This window comes from Pipistrellus hanaki (assembly GCF_964339955.1).
Source record: "Pipistrellus hanaki genome assembly, chromosome: 7".
NCBI lineage: Eukaryota > Metazoa > Chordata > Mammalia > Chiroptera > Vespertilionidae > Pipistrellus > Pipistrellus hanaki.
In genome coordinates, this window is record NC_140509.1 from 80364029 (window position 1) to 80381817 (window position 17789).

At 47.4% G+C, this 17789-nt stretch overlaps 1 protein-coding gene across 2 annotated transcripts in view; it reads left to right on the forward strand.

The window, feature by feature from the left end:
• Positions 1–2020: 2020 nt before the first annotated feature.
• The window catches only part of PPP1R14C (protein phosphatase 1 regulatory inhibitor subunit 14C), a 67548-nt gene continuing 51779 nt past the window's right edge, over positions 2021–17789 (forward strand). Inside the window, exon 1 of one of the 2 annotated variants that reach the window (XM_084890173.1) lies at positions 2021–2909. In XM_084890173.1, coding sequence (XP_084746299.1) covers positions 2625–2909 — 285 coding nt within the window. In that variant the 5' untranslated portion in view covers positions 2021–2624. The remainder of the gene's footprint in view (positions 2910–17789) is intronic. The other variant, XM_084890172.1, reaches the window with a different exon arrangement.

Here is a 17789-nt window from a genome sequence, read left to right on the forward strand (position 1 = left end):
TCCTATAAGATGCCTAAACCCCCAATTTTCTTCTTACTGTCTCTCAGTACCTGTCATTTTTGAAGTCCTATGTGAGAGCTGAGTTTTAAGCACAAAGGAGGAAGTATGCTATGTAGTGAGAGAAAATTAACACAAGAATTTCTCAGGGAGAACTTAGTGAATTGTGACAAGTTCCTTGAAGTTTCTCTGGGATAGATGTAGTTTCTTCTTCATTAACTAAAATGATTGCTGATAGATTAAATAGAGTAGGGCTGGAGACCGGGATGGCAGGACACAGGCTTTATTGGAAGGAAGAGTACCCCTGCCAGCTGCTTCCAGAGAGAGGGGCGGAAGAGAGCGAGGGCCAGGGTACAGGCACCTTTAAGGATAGGGGACAGGGCTTAGGGCACTCAGCACACGCTGATTGGTGATTAGGGACCTAGGTACTTAGGAATGGGGGGGGGGGGGCTTAGGGTATTTGGCAGGTGCTGATTGGTGGTTCAGTGGTCAGGTATGTCTGGCTGCAGGTGGGGTTTACATCTGTCCATCAACTGGAGGAAGAGGGGATCTATCGATGGCTGGTTTTGTTTCGATTGACATTCTCCTGGTTAGTTCAGCTGGTGAAAGCTGGTTCCAGCTAACTTGGATACTTGCCACATGTCCAGAGAGAGACAAGCTTATCCTGTGTGGGGAGAGTTCACCTCGGGGGGTCCTTTCCACCACCTCCTCCTGCCCCACAGAGTCCCTTTTTGTTGAGGCGCTCACCCTCTTGGCTGTGTTCAGGGTCTAAAATGATCTAGATGCCTCCGGCAGGTGAGGGCAGAGGTGATGTGGAGGTTGGTAATCCACCTTTAGGGCCCAGTCACGGTAGTTCCATCTTCCCTAGCCCTGAGAGGGTGGGTGGGACAGCTGGCCTCTTCCAGGGGGCGGAGATCTTTCAGCCTTGACCCCTCTCTTATGACAGGGGCCCGAGACCCACACCTGCCACCTCATTCCACACCATTCTCACCAGATCCGTTCCTTTCACTGTTCCAGGCCAGGCCTGTCCTGTCTTGATGGTGTGCTTCAGGCATGAAACAATTAGGGAAATACCCTACTAAGCTCTTTCTGGAAAACTCTAAATGGAAGACTCAGAGCTGATGGTACACCTGGGAGGAGCAGACCTGAGCACAGCTGGTGGAGAGCCGGAAGAGCCAGGAGAAAGTTGCTGGGAGCTTCTTTTGTTTTCTGGGCCTTTACAGCTGTTGGTGTAGGATCACATAGGATCTTCACCGTAGCGAGTGTCCACAGTGAAATGACTGGCTTACCTGTTTTATCTCTGAGAAACTTCTTTGTGTAGCTGCCAGGAACCTTGACCAACTTAAAAAAAAAAAAAATCACAAATGCTCCTTACTGCGTTTGAGCATCTTTGTGGCTCCTTTCAGTTGCCTGAACAGAAATGTAATGTTATGTACAACAGAAATATATTTAGTGTCTCCCTATAATTTTCCACACACACACACACACACACACACGCACACGCACACGCACATGCACACATGCGGTTTTCTGTTTATAACTTCCGTCCCCATCTCTTTGCCCCAAATCTTGTAATAATAAGCTCATTCATTCCCAATGCCAGTTGGCTGCATGGTGTGTTTAACCCGGTTGGTCCTGCAGTGCTTTCCCGGGTAAAAAGAGATGTTTGGAAATGGCACTGGGAAAGGAGCTAGCTGGCTCTGCAGGGAACACACTACCAGTGAGACGTGCAGGACCAGCAAACCGGGCCTGACTCCTAGAGAGATGCTCGCTGTCTGGACGCCCCCAGCCCCTTGGCCCACGGGACGGCAGCCTGCTGCCCTTTGGGTTTGGACATATTCCAGTGCCTGTGAGCAAGCGGGCGGCTTAGTCAGGAGCGAAAACTGGTCTGAAGAGTTCTCAGGCGTGGCGATCGCCTGATTGCACACACATTGCCTCCTGGGTTTTTCTCCTCTGAGAGAGGACTAGGCATGAATAGGAATGTGCGTGTGTGTGTGTGTGTGTGTGAGTGTGTGTGTGTGTGTGTGTGTGTGTGTGTGTGTGTGTGTGTGGAGCGGCGGGGTGGGGCCGGGAGCTGCGGAGACACTTCCCCTCCCTCGGAGGAGAGGCAAAGAGAAGAAAACCCTCCTGGGGAGCGCGGTGCCTCTCCCAGTCCCCTTCCCGGCGCTCCCCTCCCCGCCCAGGGCGCAGTCCGCGGGAGGCGGAGGTCCGTGCGCCTTGGCACCGCAGGGGGACGCGCGATCCTCGTCTCCGGGAGAAGAGGCCACGGGACCCGCACAGAGGACCGTCTCCGGCACCAGCCCCGCGCCCGCCCGTCCTCCCGTCCTCCCGTCCTCCCAGCGTCTACACCGCGGCCAGGCGCTTCTACGCGCACCCATCGCCGCTGCCGCGCGCAGCTCCCGCGCCCGGATCCCCAGATCCGCCTCCCGCGCCGGAGCCAGAGGGTCCTCGGCGCGTCTCAAAGGCGGCGGCCCTCTCCCTCCCGCCTCCCCGCCCGCGGCTCCCCCGTCCTCCCCGGGCGCCGGCGGGAGCAGGTGCGGGGCCCCGCATGCGGCGGCCCGGCCCGCGGGGGTAGCAGCCGCGCGTTCCGCCCGCCCTCCTCCGGCCGCTCGGCTCCGCGCGGGGACATGTCGGTGGCGGCGGGCAGCGGCGAGGCGGCCGGCGGGGCCGGCGGCGGCGGGCGGGTGTTCTTCCAGAGCCCCCGGGGCGGCGCGGGCTCCTCCCGGGAGGACCCGGCGCCCGTGGCCCCCGCGGCCGGGCAGGCTCCGCAGCAGCAGCAGCAGCAGCAGCAGCAGCCGCGGCGCCACCAGCAGGGAAAGGTGACGGTGAAATACGATCGCAAGGAGCTCCGGAAGCGCCTGGTGCTGGAGGAGTGGATCGTGGAGCAGCTGGGACAGCTGTACGGCTGCGAGGTACCTGCGGGTGGGGGCCGCCCTCTCCCCGTGTGCTCTGTGCCCACCCGGGGATTCGCCCGGGCCGGGCGCGCACCGATCCCGGCTCCCCGGGACCCAGCGCCGGGGCCGGGCGCGGCGCGCTCCCGGTCCAGGGTGCCCCTTGGCCCCGGGGAGCCGCGAGGGGGACGCCTTCGCCTGGGCTCAGCGGCCGGGTGCCCCCTTGCTGGCTGCGGGGGACGGTGGGGTTTGGTCTGGTTAAGCATATTGCATTTCTGGGTCCCCAGGGGCTCACCCCAGCTGCGCTTAACCTCCCTCCGGAGAACAGCTCTCGCTCCCGGGATCCTGGTAGTCCCATTTGTTGTGGCGAGGGAACCGAAAGGAGAGGTTCTGGGGATCTCAGAGGCCCCCTCTGCCCCTAAAATTCTACATCCATCCACATCAGGAGCGGAACGCGTTCCCTCTCCCACCCCCCACTCCCCACCCCCCACCCCAAAGCGTGTCCGCATAATTAATCCTTTCATTGCCCAAAGCTGCACACGTTGAGCGCTGTGGAAGCGGCTTTCTTGCTTCCTGGCCAAGCTCAGAGGCTCCTGTGGACGGTGCAGAATGAGAGCCAAGCTCAGGGGCTCCTGTGGACGGTGCAGAATGAGAGCCTCGGGCCACCTCGCAGGGCGGGCGCCTGGGTGCCAGGAAGATAGCTCAGAGGTCGGGGGTCAGGACGCTGTGACCTCCCGCCGGTCAGGGGCGCGGGCCATAGGCCACTCGGCCTGGCTTGTTTACATCGGATGCCAGGAGGAATGCTTAGAATAAGCGGAGACAAAGGTAGGCTAGAGAAAGGACCAAAGCCAGTATGATCCCTCCTCAGAGTCTTTAACGACAGCAATTTACAACGAAGCACTCTACTTCTCTTGCGGCAGTGGAACTTGGAAAGGGTGGAGGGGTGAGGAGGATTAGTGATCTGGGACATGGCGTCTACGTAGAAGCCAGGTCTGTGTCCACACAGCTGTTAAGGCTCTTCAGTGACAACGGAAGCCAGATGGACTCATTGGCTTTCCCACTGGTTTGGGGAACGAGATGTTCACACCTTTTGTGGCCACCTGTGAATGCCTATCTTCCCTAACATGCTCATCACACAAGGAAACAGTGTTCTCATTGTGGACTACCGCTGAAGGGTTATGGTATAATAAGGCTTGACTATGTGACTCATGGGCTTGTAAAATATATTGGTTTTCCAGCCCAGCTCTTATAAAAGGCCATTTTAATGTCACGCATAAAAGCTGGCCAACATCGGAAGTGTTCGCGTTTTTTCTTAAATAGGAAGTTGGCAAAACTCTCCAAAGGACGATATACTTGATTTGGGTGGGATTACTGTGCGCTCTGTCTTGCTTCTGTAGAATCCAATTGATTTTCACTTACTGGTTTCATTTGTTTCATACAGGCCTTTATACTCCATTTCGAAATGGAAAGATTTGGGTTCATAGAAAAGCTGTTGTTGAAATTAACAATGGAGACTGAATAGATGAAGCAACTCGAGAGCATTCCAGATTCTCAGTGGGTTGGCAATTCACATGTTTTAAAAACTCTTCACAATAATTGGGGGAAAACCGGAGGATTGATTGTTCACTGTATTGAACATGTAGGTACATATATTTTTTAAAGCAGTGGTTCTCAAACTTCTTAATGCCGTGACCCTTTAATACAGTTCCTCATGTTGTGGTGACCCCCAGCCATAAAATTACTTTCGTTGCTACTTCATAACTGTAATGTTGCTACTGTTATGAATCGTAATGTAAATATCTGATATGCAGGATGCCTTAGGCGACCCCTGTGAAAGGGTCGTTCGACCCCCAAAGGGGTCTCGACCCACAGGTTGAGAACTGCTGTTTTACAGGGTAAATATGACCTTGAATCTTTTCTTTTGTATTTCATCTTCTCTCACTTTAGACCTCCAGCATGTAGCAAACAGCTTTGATTTGGAAGATAGGTTTTGTGGTGAAATGATACAAGTCGCTGTGTGCTACCCTCCTGTCATTAAAATGTGACATGCACTTCTCTACCAGTTGTTTGTTCTGTCATTTTGGAGTGAGGGAAGATAAATCACTGAGAAGGCTGTTGGCAGTTTGTAATGAGTATGTTTGATGGCACGCCTCATTTAATAATCGAAAGCACACGGACAAATAATTAGCCATTGTCTTCTTCCATCTATTAATAGTTCTCCCCTGGTAGGGTCCTCTGTTAGCCTCGTTTCTCTGGCCTGGTAGCCTTTCCTTGCTGACAGCTTCAAGGACCTTCCCTGGCTTAAAGCTCTGAATCTCATGAAAGTTAGGAAATGCCTTTTTTTTTTTTTTTTTTTTTTTAACACAAAGTTGGTAATTTTTTCCCCCAAATATTTATCACATGATATGGACACAGAAAGCCAATATGCCTGAGCTAACAGCCAAGTTGGGGGTGGTGTTGGGGGAAGAGGGGTTTGAACACGTATTTAATTTCAGAAGAACTTTGATCAGGCAGGTCAGCAGTGAGATGACTTGTCCTTCACGGAGTAGGAAATAATGATCTTTGGGAGCAGCATAAAGCATGAGATTTAAAATTAGAACAGGGTGGGAAGGAAGAAATATGCTTCCTGGCTGTGGTCTTATCGGGAAGTTCGCCCTGCAGTCAGTTTTGTATGGAGAACAATGCAAAGACGGGATGTGAGGAGAGCTTCCTTGGTGCCAGGTGCTGTTCTAGGCACTCATTCACTTAGTCTTTACAGCAACCCTGTGATGAGGGTGCTGCTAGTATTTCTGTCTTACAGATGAGGAAACGGAGACCGAAAGGTTAAGAGGCTTTCCCAGCTCACATGGTGAGTGCCAGGGTGGGGGCGGGAGCTGTACCCAGGCCTGCCTGAAACTTGGCAGGATCTCATGCAAGAGAACAGATGGAGGCCCTCACAGCACACATCTAAATACTTTAAAGTTATAAATTAAGTCAACAAAGGAGCATTTATCTACCTACCTTGACACCAATGGCTTCAGAATGGCCTGGAAGGTCAGGTTTGGATTTGGAATTCTCAGGCTTCCCTGAGCTCCGAGCTGGAATGCGGTTGGGGAGAATCTTCCTGGGCCTGGGGTCCGCCTCCCTTTGCCTCCCACCTCCAGTGCAGTCCCACCTGGCGAAGGGTATAGTGTCCATGTGCATGTCCAGTCTTTGTCCACACCCGCTGCCACCCCTAAACCATGTCTCTGGCTCAGTGTCCATTGGGAGGACAGATCCTGGAGGAGCCCTGGAAGTGGCTTGGTGTTTGATCAGGGGATCCTGAGGACCTGGAACATAGCCTAAAACCAGTTTTGGCTGGGTCCACTGGGTTCCAGGAACTCTTCAGGAAAATGAGTGTGACAAGAGCGGGCCCAGCCTCCTCACCCAGTCGAAGGCATATGATTTCACACCACGTCTCAGAGTTGTTTGGATACATAGACAAGTGCTTTTTTTAGGTTCTAAAATGCTTAGTTATTGTGTTTACATTTATTTTCCATGTCATCTCCTTGTACAGCTTCCACCTAGGAATTTGGTTATAATGGGGCTGTTAGGTTAAGTCTATACCCACATTGAAGGCTTTCTGGTTTAAGACATTTTCCTATCTCTTCCAAACCCTGTCAGGTTTTAAGAGCATTTGAAATCTGGCATAGCATCTACATGGACAATATTGCAAGATTACTTACTGAGCAAGTCCTATTAGTTTTTTCCCATCTTTCCCAACATCTAGATAACTAACATCTGTACTCTCAATTGTGCAATTCCATTTGCTTTGGAAATAAAAGCCTGCTGTTAATCTCAAAATGCCGGGGGCCGCCTCACCATAGACAGGTCTGTGCATCGAGGGCTTTCCTGAATTGCTCTGCGGACTGTCCCTTTAGGAGGCCTTTCTCTTTGCTGAAGCTGGCTGCATTTTACGAAGTGGTATCTGGCACATTACACCTTTCCTTCCTCCCTGACTCCCTACTATCCTCTGGCTGTAAATCAGGTTTTTATTTTTTATTTTTATTTTTTATGGTAACTCATAGAAAGAAATGCCCTTTGGATTGCTGCCTGATACACACACACACACACACACACACACACACACACAGGCGTGTGGATGTGTGAGCAGAGCCACAAGTACCCCTAATGTTACTCTGTACATTAGAGAGAAAATTACAAAGGAAATGTAAGATGCGGCTTCATTCTTGCTTAGGTCTGATGTTCTGTTCTATTTCATTTCCCAAAGTTGCTCGCTGTGACCCTCTATCTCAGAACACATTTCTGGACCGTGTTCTATAGTTTAAGAAATACTGTAAGGTACAGCATAAGGAATATGGTCAGTGATATTCTAATAACGAGGCATGGTGCTGGATGGGTACCGGATTTGTTGGGTGTGATCACTTGTTAATTTATGTCTGGCCACTGAAACGAACATAATGATGTATGTCAACTGTAATTGAAAGTAGACAATGATTAAAAAAAAATGCTTCAAAAGGGAAAAGTCTAAACATATGTAATAAAATTAGCTGACGTTTATTGAGTGCTTTCTATGTAACAGGTATGATTTGTGTAATCCAAGTAACAACATCTGATATTCCATTTCATGGATGTGGAAATGGAGGCATAGAGAAGTCTGGAAGTTGCTCCAGGGCCCTCGGGTGGGACTTGGCCAATCAGGGATGTGCCTAGGAAGTCAGGGGGCACCTTAACCACTGCACTATCCTGCTTCCTGAGGGAGGACAGTGGGTCCCTTCTGTGAACCCCATCTTTCACCTACTCTCTAGGTGTGATGGTTGGAACCTCTCAGCTGACTGGCATTGCCTGGGTGGGGATTCCACTGTCAGCGGGTGTGTTTCTGTGCCTGCATCTGCCTCTTGTTTGAAGTTCAGGTCCTGCTTTGTATGTAGACCCATCGCTACAACGTCACATTCGCCTGCCGTGCGGCTTTGTGAGGCCCTCAGCTGGAGGTAGAAGCTGCAGCTTAGCATTTGGCCTGTGGATTATTTGGTGAAACACCATTTGTGTATTTGAGAGTGAATAGCATTTTAAACAAAACTGCTTTAAGAAATCCCCATAAAGTCAATCTGTAAAATAGTAAGGAATAAATTAAACATGTTAAAAGTCTATGAATAAAAGAATTCTGAGCTGTCAAAGGAAGGAAGGAAAACTGTACTTAGCACATTTCTGTTGGCAACAATGGCTACAGGAACTTGATGTGGAGGCTGTGGTTGAAAGAACAAATGCTTTGAAGCTAGATGAACCTGAAGTTACTGCAGGCCCCAGCATTCATTCATTATTTTAAAATATATTCTTCTTGATTTCAGAGAGGAAGGAAGAGGGAGAGAGATAAAAACATCAATGATGAGAGAGATCATTGATTGGCTGCCTCCTGCACACCCCACACTGGCGATTGAGCCCGAAACCTGGGTTTGCGCTCCAACTGGGAATTGAACTCAGACCTCCTGTTTCCTAAGTTGATGCTCAACCACTGAGCCACCCAGGCTGGGCAGGCCCCAGCCTCTAGTGGTAGTTAGAGATTAGGCAATTCTTTAACCTCTCTGAGCCTCTCTTTCTCCCTATATTTAAGGGAATCATTCTGGCCTTTTTGTAGGGTTACCATGAGGACTGAATGCATGAGACATAGAACCTGGTAGCTGGAATCATTGTTGTGATTTGAACCATACCCAGCCACTAACTGTTGGTTATTCTCTACGATGTGGGGAGAGGGCAGGAGGAGGAAGAAAACAGGTATTCACGTCTACCTGGTGATAGAATTTGGAGAAGGATGTGTCGGTACTTTGGGGTCAGAGATGGTGTGTCTATGGATTTGAACATTCTCTGTATCAGCGGTCTCCAACCTGTGGTCCGTGGACCATTGGTGGTCTGTGAGGTCCGAAAGGTTGGCGACTGCTGCTCTATATTATTTCCCTTTTTCCTAGAGCCTTCCTTATTCTGGAAGTTACTGTGGTTTTCGAGAAATTAGACTTCAACAATTCGAAGGCAGGGTCTGTCTTAATTTTCTTTGTCTATGGCCCTCGTAGAGCACAGTTCTCCAACCATGATGCATTTGGTGGAATGAATTGAGAAAAGGAAGGAAATATTTTGAAAAGCCACCGGTGTTGTAATATTGAATTAGTTGGTGGTGTTTCTTCGTCATAGTCATGGCTAAGAAATAAAATGGATCCATGATTTTGTTATAATAATTCATATTATACGCTTGCATCACTACTGCTTCATGTCAGCATTGTTGGAAAATATACCTTTCTTCATTGACTTATTTGCTCCAAGCAGGAATTTAAAAATAGCAGTGGCAGCTAATTGATTTTTAAGCTTAGATTGAGAGCATTCCTTTGAAAATGTGACCTTCCCTGAGTCCCCTGCCCACTCTCTTTTCCTTCGCCTCTACTGGGCCCCCTGCCCACTAGCTGTTCTCACCTCTGTGTGTTTGCATCCAGTGTCTTCTGTTTTTCTCCCAGCTTTGAAAAAGCCTGGCTGCCTGTGGCACACCTGGCCTCACTCGTAGCTCTCCTCAAAGAAGCCATCTCTTTCCCAATGGAGGGGAGGATGAAGGCTGAATCGTTCTGTTCTCCATGGGCTGTGTGCATGATTTCATTCTGTAGTTCACTCTGTGCAGTCTCCTATCCTTGCACTTGGCTCTTCCAAACCTTCATCTGTCTTCAAGGCACCTTTGCTCCATTTCTCTTCCCTTCAGAGGTGTCCTTGCAGCTCCTGTTCAAGCCAGTCCAGCACCCTCCCAGCTCTTCCTCCCCTTATCACCCTCCTCTCTTGGCTGCATTTTGAAACCCTGCCCTCCCCCACTTTTTGCTCCCAGCACATACACAAGTTGAAGTCTTTAACTTGGGTTAACCACTACCCCCTCTGTCACAAAAAAACAAACAAACCAACTTCCTTTTCTCAATCCTGTATCTCCTCTGGTTGGCATCCTGTCTTTCTCTCTCCCTTACCATCTATTTTTCCAGATCTTTCTCCACCCACAGTCTGATGTCAGCTCCCACCACGGCTTCCCTGAGGACCTTGTGGTTTCTCAGTCCAGTGGGTTTGCTTGGGTCTTATTTTCCTTGACCTTCTGTGCCATCAGGTCTCCATTTCCTCTAGAAGGCCTTCTCTTCCTGCTGCCCCCTTGCTCCTCTTGCAAACTCCTTCCTGGTTTTCTTTCTCTGCCCATCTCCTCGGTGCTGATGTCACACAGGGTCTGCCTCTGGGCCCCTGTCTTCTCTGTTTTTTTCAACCCTGCACGTTCTTTCTGGGTGTTAGGAATATTCCTGTGACTGCAGTTGCTGTCCATATGCCGACAACTCTTCGATCTGCATTTTTAGCCCCGGTGTGTTTTCTGAGCACCAGACATATTCAGAGAGTTTCGAAATGGACAACTCCACTCAGATGCTCCACAGCAACCGCATAATCAGCTCGTCTGAAAATGAGTTCATCATCTTCCTCTGCAGGCCTGCTCCTCTTCCTCAGTTCTCTCAGGTGTTGCCATCCACAGATGTCCCAGCCAAAGTCTGCGCTGGCCTCCTCCCTCCCGCCTCGCCCTGGCCCGCCACACCCAGTGGCCACGAAGTCTTGTTCGTGCTTGCTCCTTATGGCTCTGGAGACTAATTCCTTTGTCTGCCAGCCACCGCTTTGGCCCAGCAGCTTATAATTTCTCCCTTGTCTTATAGCAATAGACACTGGTCTCGTTTCCCCCAGATGACTGCTAGTACTATAGTACTGCTGCTATTACAAGTCCTCTGTGCTTGCTGTTATTATTACTATTTCTGCCACTAGTGCCGCTTCGTGAGGGCCAGGTTATTTATCAGTCGTGTCTCCTACAGTGAACCTCCAATGCCTTGGTGAGGTGGCTGGTATCATCTTCATGGCTCATGGTGTAGAGCACATGTGTCAAACACAAGGCCCGCGGGCCAAATCCAGCCCGCCAGGCCTTGCAATGTGGCCTGCACCGCGCTGTCATCACTGCACTCCGCTGTCAGTTTATGACATTGTCAGTTTATGACTGTTCAGTAAACCATTCGGCCCGCGATTTAGGCTGGATTTTAGATTTTGGCCCCTTCTCTGATTGAGTTCGACACCCCTAGTGTAGAGGAAGGCCCTGAGATCAGAGAAGTTGTTACTTGCCCTTGTGTAAGATCATGCTGATTCCAGAGTCACCTAGCCACGATGCATTTATTAAGTTCCTACTGCATACCCCCTCCTTCATAAGATCTCACTAAATCCTTGTAAAGGTTTGTGAACTCTTCGAGGTCGGTGAAGAAACTCAGTTCCTGCTGAGGAGGCCACATCCCGGAAGTGACTGAGCCAGGATGGCCCCCTGTCCTGTCTCTGACTCCCGGGCTGAGCCTCTTCCTCCGAGCCCTCACCTCCTTCTCTGTGATGCTTCAGAGCCCCCTCCACACTGCCAGGGCGCCTCTAAAACCCAGCCTGGAGCTTGCTATTCCCCATGGCCTTCAGGATAAAGCGTGAGCACCTTAGCCCGTGACCAGGGCTCAGGGGACTGCCCCACCCACCTCGCTAGTCTCATCTCTTGCCGTTGTCTCCACCCCACCCTTTCAGTTATGAACTGAGATCTAATCAGGGAAGGCAGGAGCCCCTTCACATTTGCTTCTCCCTCTGCCAGACTCACCCCTCCCTCCCCACCTTACCTGTCTACCTGTTACCTGTTCTTCAGGCTCACCCTTGTGCTGCCTCTTCCAGGCAGCCTCTCTGATAGGGCTCCTCACTGGCAGGCTAATAGGCCTTTGCTGGTTTTTTTCCTACACCTCAGCACTCTTTCTATAATCCTGTCCTCACCCAGGGCCCCTCACTCCCATCCCCCCAGCAGCAGCTTCGAGGAGGCAGAACCTTGTGGTCTTTGCAGTCGCACTGCCTCTTGCACACCTGGCTGCACCCGTGCCTGGCTGGTAAGGGAGTGAGACAAACAGGGCCTCACGGCCAGCTGGAAAATTTTCTGGTGCTTCGCATTCATGTAATTTGGCTCTGCTGGTATTAAAAACCTGCTCTTTCATTGGGACTGGAAGTTTCGGCCCTTTTTCATGGTTTTAGGTTATGTCTATGGAGTCATTTGAACCTGTGAACTGAAAGGAAGTTGTTACAGATGCATGGGCAGTGCAAGTCTCCCAAGGCAGTAACCACATAGTTCCTGCCATTCTCTTCTGACGTTTTCAGTTTCCGGGATGCGCATGCATACCACTCTGTTTGCTCAGTGACCGTTCATTTCTGTGGGAGTGCACGTGCTCGCTGTGCTGGGGAGCGGAGAGTGCTGCTCCACCAGCAGAGAAGACCCGAAGTCTTGCGAGAACAGGAGTGAAGGCCAGGATTCCTGCCTCTGCTCAAAAGTCCCGGCGATGCCTTCTCCCCCAGACTCTCTCAGTCATCACCGGCATTGTGGAAATCCGTTCCACTGCGTGAAAGCTTAGGAAAAAAAGAGGAGACCAGAGTGCAGATTAGGCCCTAAAGCAACTTTATGGTTGAGGAAAAGTAATCAAAGAAGGGCTTTTCCTCTGGAAGAATCAGGAAGGCTGGTTGTGGAAGGAGCTATGGAGGGCAGAGGTATTCATTCATTCATTCGTTCATTCGTCCGTTCAGCACATATTTACATAGAGGAGGAAAGGGTAACAAGAAGACTTCATCCTTATAAACTGTGTAAAGTTAGAAGTTGAAAAGTCCAGGGACCCTTCCCATAGGAGAGGAATGTGGGCATCGCTGTGAGGGCAGTCCCTGGTGTGAGCGCACCCAGTGAATGATTCTCTGCGTAGCTATGCGTGTGTGCTTCCTCCAGGGGTCTTCAAACTACGGCCTGCGGGCCACATGTGGCCCGCAGAGGAGTCTGATCTGGCCCGCCAGGTTTTTTGGGCAGTGAGCGCAGCCGAGGTGTTACAGTAGGAATTAGTCGTTCATATAGTCCGGCCCTCCAGCTCTCTGAGGGACCGTGATCTGGCCCCCACTTTAAAAAGTTTGAGGACCCCTGCGCCTGTTTTCAGGGAAAGGGTATGCAGAACTCATTGACACTGTCATATCAACAGCTGAAAACCCTTTATCTTTCATTTCAATGGAAAGTAAGGGCCAAGTAAGAGAAGGCAATCTTTTACCAGCTGAACTTTGGGGATTAATAAACCTGAGCAGGCTGATAAATAATTAACAGTATTTATGGCTGCAGGGCCTTGTTGGAATCTATGAGATCTGTGAAACCCAAACATGCCCAATGTTCCAGCATGATGGTGCAGGCAGGGCTCTGGTCGTGGAACTGTTATAGCTCAATGACCTTGGCAAGTAATGGCTCCTGATAGACTTTTGTTCCTAGGTTTTCTTTCTCCATCTGAAAAATTTCTAAAATCTCCAGACTTTAGAGATTCTTTAATAAAGCTGGCCCCACATTAGAAAAGATGAGATTTATCCAGGAGAAGGTTCTATTTAAAGCAGTGATAGAGCCAGGCCGGTGTGGCTCAGTGGTGGAGTGTCAATCTATGAAGCAGGAGATTATGGTTTGATCACAGGTCAGGGCACATGCCTGGGTTGTGGGCTTGATCCCCAATAGGGGGTGTGCATGAGACAGCTGACCAATGATTCTCTCTAATCATTGATGCTTCTATCTCTCTCTCCCTCCCTCTCCCTTCATCTCTGAAATAAATAAAAAATATATATTTAAAAATAAGGCAATAATAGAAAGGTCTATCACTTGCAAACCTAGATGAGAGCTAGACTAGTTCACCAAAGGATCATTCAATTTACATAGTTAATTTTAGTAGCTAAAGTGAGCATGTATTTATCCATCCTTTCCTTGGCATGATCTCTGGTGTGATGAGACTTAGGAAGGATCAGATCAAGAAGCATTAAAAAAAGAAAATCCTTCTAACCCCCTCTCCACTACAGACTTCCAACTTAAATTTGAAATCTGGTAAGTACAGTTATTCATAGCTAACCTATCTGCTTTTTTGCTTTAATTGGGTTAACCTTTGAGAAGAGCTGGCATATTTGACTTAAACACTTGCAGTGTATAATTTATAATACTGGCTGTCGGAGGGCCTTTCCTGTTCTGATTATTTGTCCTTTAGCTTGGCAGCTCATAATTAACCAATAGTGGTATTTATTTTAACTTGAGGAACATTTGTGTTGAGGTATAAAATGAGCATCTGAGAAGTAGAATCACAGCAGCTTTAGGAAATAAAATTTAAAAACTGTGAAAGCTACAAATTAGCCTAAATAAGAAGCCAAACAAATCTGCACTAAACAAATTAATTTTCACTGGGGAATTTATTTCTGGAACATCCCTTTATAGTTGGTTTCAGAACTAACATGACAGGATAGAAAAAAAAAAAAAAGTAGATTTCTCATGGGCAGTGTTGGTAAGAAAGTGAAAAGCAGAATTTATCCCCTTTGTAATATTTATTTATTTTGTGTGATGATAGAATCCATAAAGCACCCTGAGAAGGAAAAACCGCTATTTTGTAAAAAAACAAACAAACTGCTGTTTGGAATTTTCTGCTCTTAGATGACCTCTTATTCTAAAAATGTTTGCTCTCTAGTCTGCTTTAGCTTGTTTGAATAATGATGAAGATAAACTTAGCTGTATGACCTTGTAGGCCAGAGACTAGATATGCCCACTATCTCAATGCCATGCCAGGTGCACTTTTTAATTGGATAGAACTGTATTGTTTTCAAGGCCAGTATGGAGATAACCACTAAGTGCACATAGGGCTGGCTCTTTCATAAGGGAAGTTCTGCTTGTAGCCTTGCTTAGCATTTGAATTCATTTTCCCTAAGCCCATCGCGCTGGGCTGAATAAAGCTGAATAAAGTAAGTCTCTCCAAACTCTCCTCCTGCAGTGCTTGGTTGTTCAGGAACTCTGTAACATCACCAGACAATCCCATTCAATCCACACAAAAACTCTTTGATGTGAGTAGTTTTCTCATTTTTGTAAATGAGAAAACTGAGGTTCAGAGGGACTTAGTACCTGCCCAAGTTTAGATTGCCAGGAGGAAGAGGAGGAAGACTCAGACTGGGAAACAGCTGTGAGCATCAGTTTCCCCTTCACCACCTGACCATTTCCGTGAAGTCTAGTGTGTTTGACCTCTACACAGGGCAAGGCTTTTCTGCTTCATTTATGTGATACATTTTCAAATATGCTTCATCGTTAACAATTTACAGGCCTTAGAGAAACCATTTATCGGGTTAAGCTGTTTCTTTAGATAAATTCAAACCCATTAGTTCTCAAGTATATTTTCCCTTTAGCAAGCTACTTATTTCATTGATGGCCAGGTTTACACGTGCCCTTAGTATTAGAGCCATATGCTCTCCATCTATCCACTCAGATGGAGTGTTGAGGTGAGAAGTTAGAAACTCACCTGAAATAAGCCCGAGGATGCAGAGTGGTTATTTGATTCTACATGTTTGAAAGGACCAGCTGTTATTACCTTTGGCATGGGAGAGGTAAAGAAATAGAGTTTCTTCTAAATAAAATGTGAAAAATCCTTAACAACTTCTTCGGCTTATATTAAAGGCTGCTCTTGTTCTGTACACTGTGGCCAGTCATCAGTTGATATCTTTTATATTTTATATGTCAATAGTGTGGCTGATGTCGCTGTTTCATTTCTGCTAATATTAAAAATCAAATTTGATTCAAGCGATGTAGCTAGGGTGTTGAGTTTTCAGATTGGCAAAAATGTCTTTTCTGCCTAGTTCTTGTAAGCTAATACTCTTGTAAGCTAATTAGTTAACTGGTTTTTCTCCTGTTTGTCTTGGGGTGTGGAAACTCTGACAGGTCACAAGAAGATGAGTCATGGATTTGATGCTAAAACATGATTATACTTGCTATAATGAAAACACCTTCAAAAATATTACAAAATAACGTACTATCTCTGGTAGACAAGTGCCTTTTGTTCAGCTAAAATATTCTTTTAAAATATATATATATATATTTTTATTGATTTCAGAGAGGAAGGGAGAGGAAGAGAGAGATACATCAGTGATGAGAGGGAATCATTGATTGGCTGCCTCTTGCATGCTCTGTACTGGGGATTGAGCCCGAAACCAGAGCATGGGCCCTTGATTGGAATTGAACCCAGGACCCGTCAGTCCGCAGGCCCATCCTCTATCCACTGAGCCAAACCAGCTAGGGCAATATTCCATTTCTTCATCAAAGCCCCAATGGTTCAGTATTACGTAATCTCATGCCAGAGCAGTGTTTAAGGGTGGCTAATGAGAATTGTTTGTGTATCTAGGTAAACCGACTATCACCTGAACTAGGCTGAGACTCACAGCATTGAGCTGCCCGGGCTGCCTCAAACCTCTGGGATATGGCCATTATCAACTTTGGGGAGGACTAGAGGGCTGTGTTCAATAAGAGCCCAAGCTTGCGTTAACTTATTACTCCAGAGGAGGAAAAGAGAAGAAACTAGTTTATTGATCATTGACACCTTACATAAATTGCCTGGCATAAAACAATTTAAAACAGGGAAGGAAGGCAAAGAGTGAGATTTAGAGCCCATATAAAACATTGAGCAAAATGAAATTCAGGTTCTCAGTCCAGCCATTGAGACTAAGACGCTGACTTCCTGCTTCCTGCGGTAAGAGGCATTGAGTAGGCCCGGGTTGTGGGTGTGGGGCCTGCCTTCCTCTCAGCAACTCAGCTCCTCTCTTTGTCCCTCCTGGCCCCACTTCACAAAATCAAATAAGTGGAAAAGTCCCTAGAGATGGCTTTTTACCGGTTGTGGGAACTAGTTTTTCCCATCGCAGCGATCCCTATTGGTTGTAATCAGGGATTCTTTTTTTTTTTCTTTTCTTTTTTATGATGTATATTATAATCATATATTATATATTAGTGGTTCTTTTTACATATTTATGTCTGAATTCGAGGAGTCACACTCTGAGATAGACCCTTCCTTTTCCCAAGTGTGGGCTTGGTCCACCCAGGAGGATGGAGAGAGAGCTCTCCTGGCCCGCCTTCATTCACAGCATGGCTGTGCGTCTTCTCCCCTGGCTTCCTTTAACCACCCCCCTTTAAACGATAGAGCCCTTTCCTGGGTGTCTTCAGCATCAATAATGTTAAAAATCATAATCTCCCCAAGAAAAGCCCATTAGCAACATCTGTGACCTTTTTGCCATAATTAATTCTGCCTCATTAATACATATATTCAAATTAAAGGTATGTTCTTTGGCCACAAAGAGAGCAGACATTTTTATCATTTCTTTGGTGGGGTATAGGGCTTGAATGAAAATTTTGATCACACATCAGGTTTTATGAATATAGAATAATCTAATCAATATCTCAGAACAAAATATCTTGCTGAGAATTACCTTTTTAATTCAACAGAATTCTGACATTTGAGTTAAGTGGTAATTGATAATAATCTTTTCTGTAAGATACCTTTTATAATTGACTAAAATAGATTGCAAAGATTGCAAAGATATGTAATAAATATTAATTAGTGTCATTATGGGCAATGTTTATTTAATTTATGTTTTGTATAATGAACGTGTATTCATTTTATTAGAGGAGGAATAATCTAACGTCACAATGTTAAGACCATCTTTCTTAAAGAAGAAAAGAAAAGAAAAAGAACTCCTTTCATGGTGTTTTGCCTTCTCTTCTTTATGAGGCAGCGAGGGTTTAAAAAATTGTAAATTGTACTAATAAGTAAGGAAAAATAAGCCAACAATTGCGTTCATCTTCAGCTCTTTACACTTTCAGAATAAGCAATAACCCTTTTAGAAATTAGGGTGTCATCGTGATCTTTTTGGATAAAAAGACCATCTCCAGTGAGGATGGTGGCCCACCATGGGTCAGAGGAAAGTTAGAAGGAAGATTGTGTCACCTCGACCTTCTCTCAGGAGCCCATCCCTTCCATCTGCTCAGAACTTCCCTCTTCTTCACCTGCAGCCTCC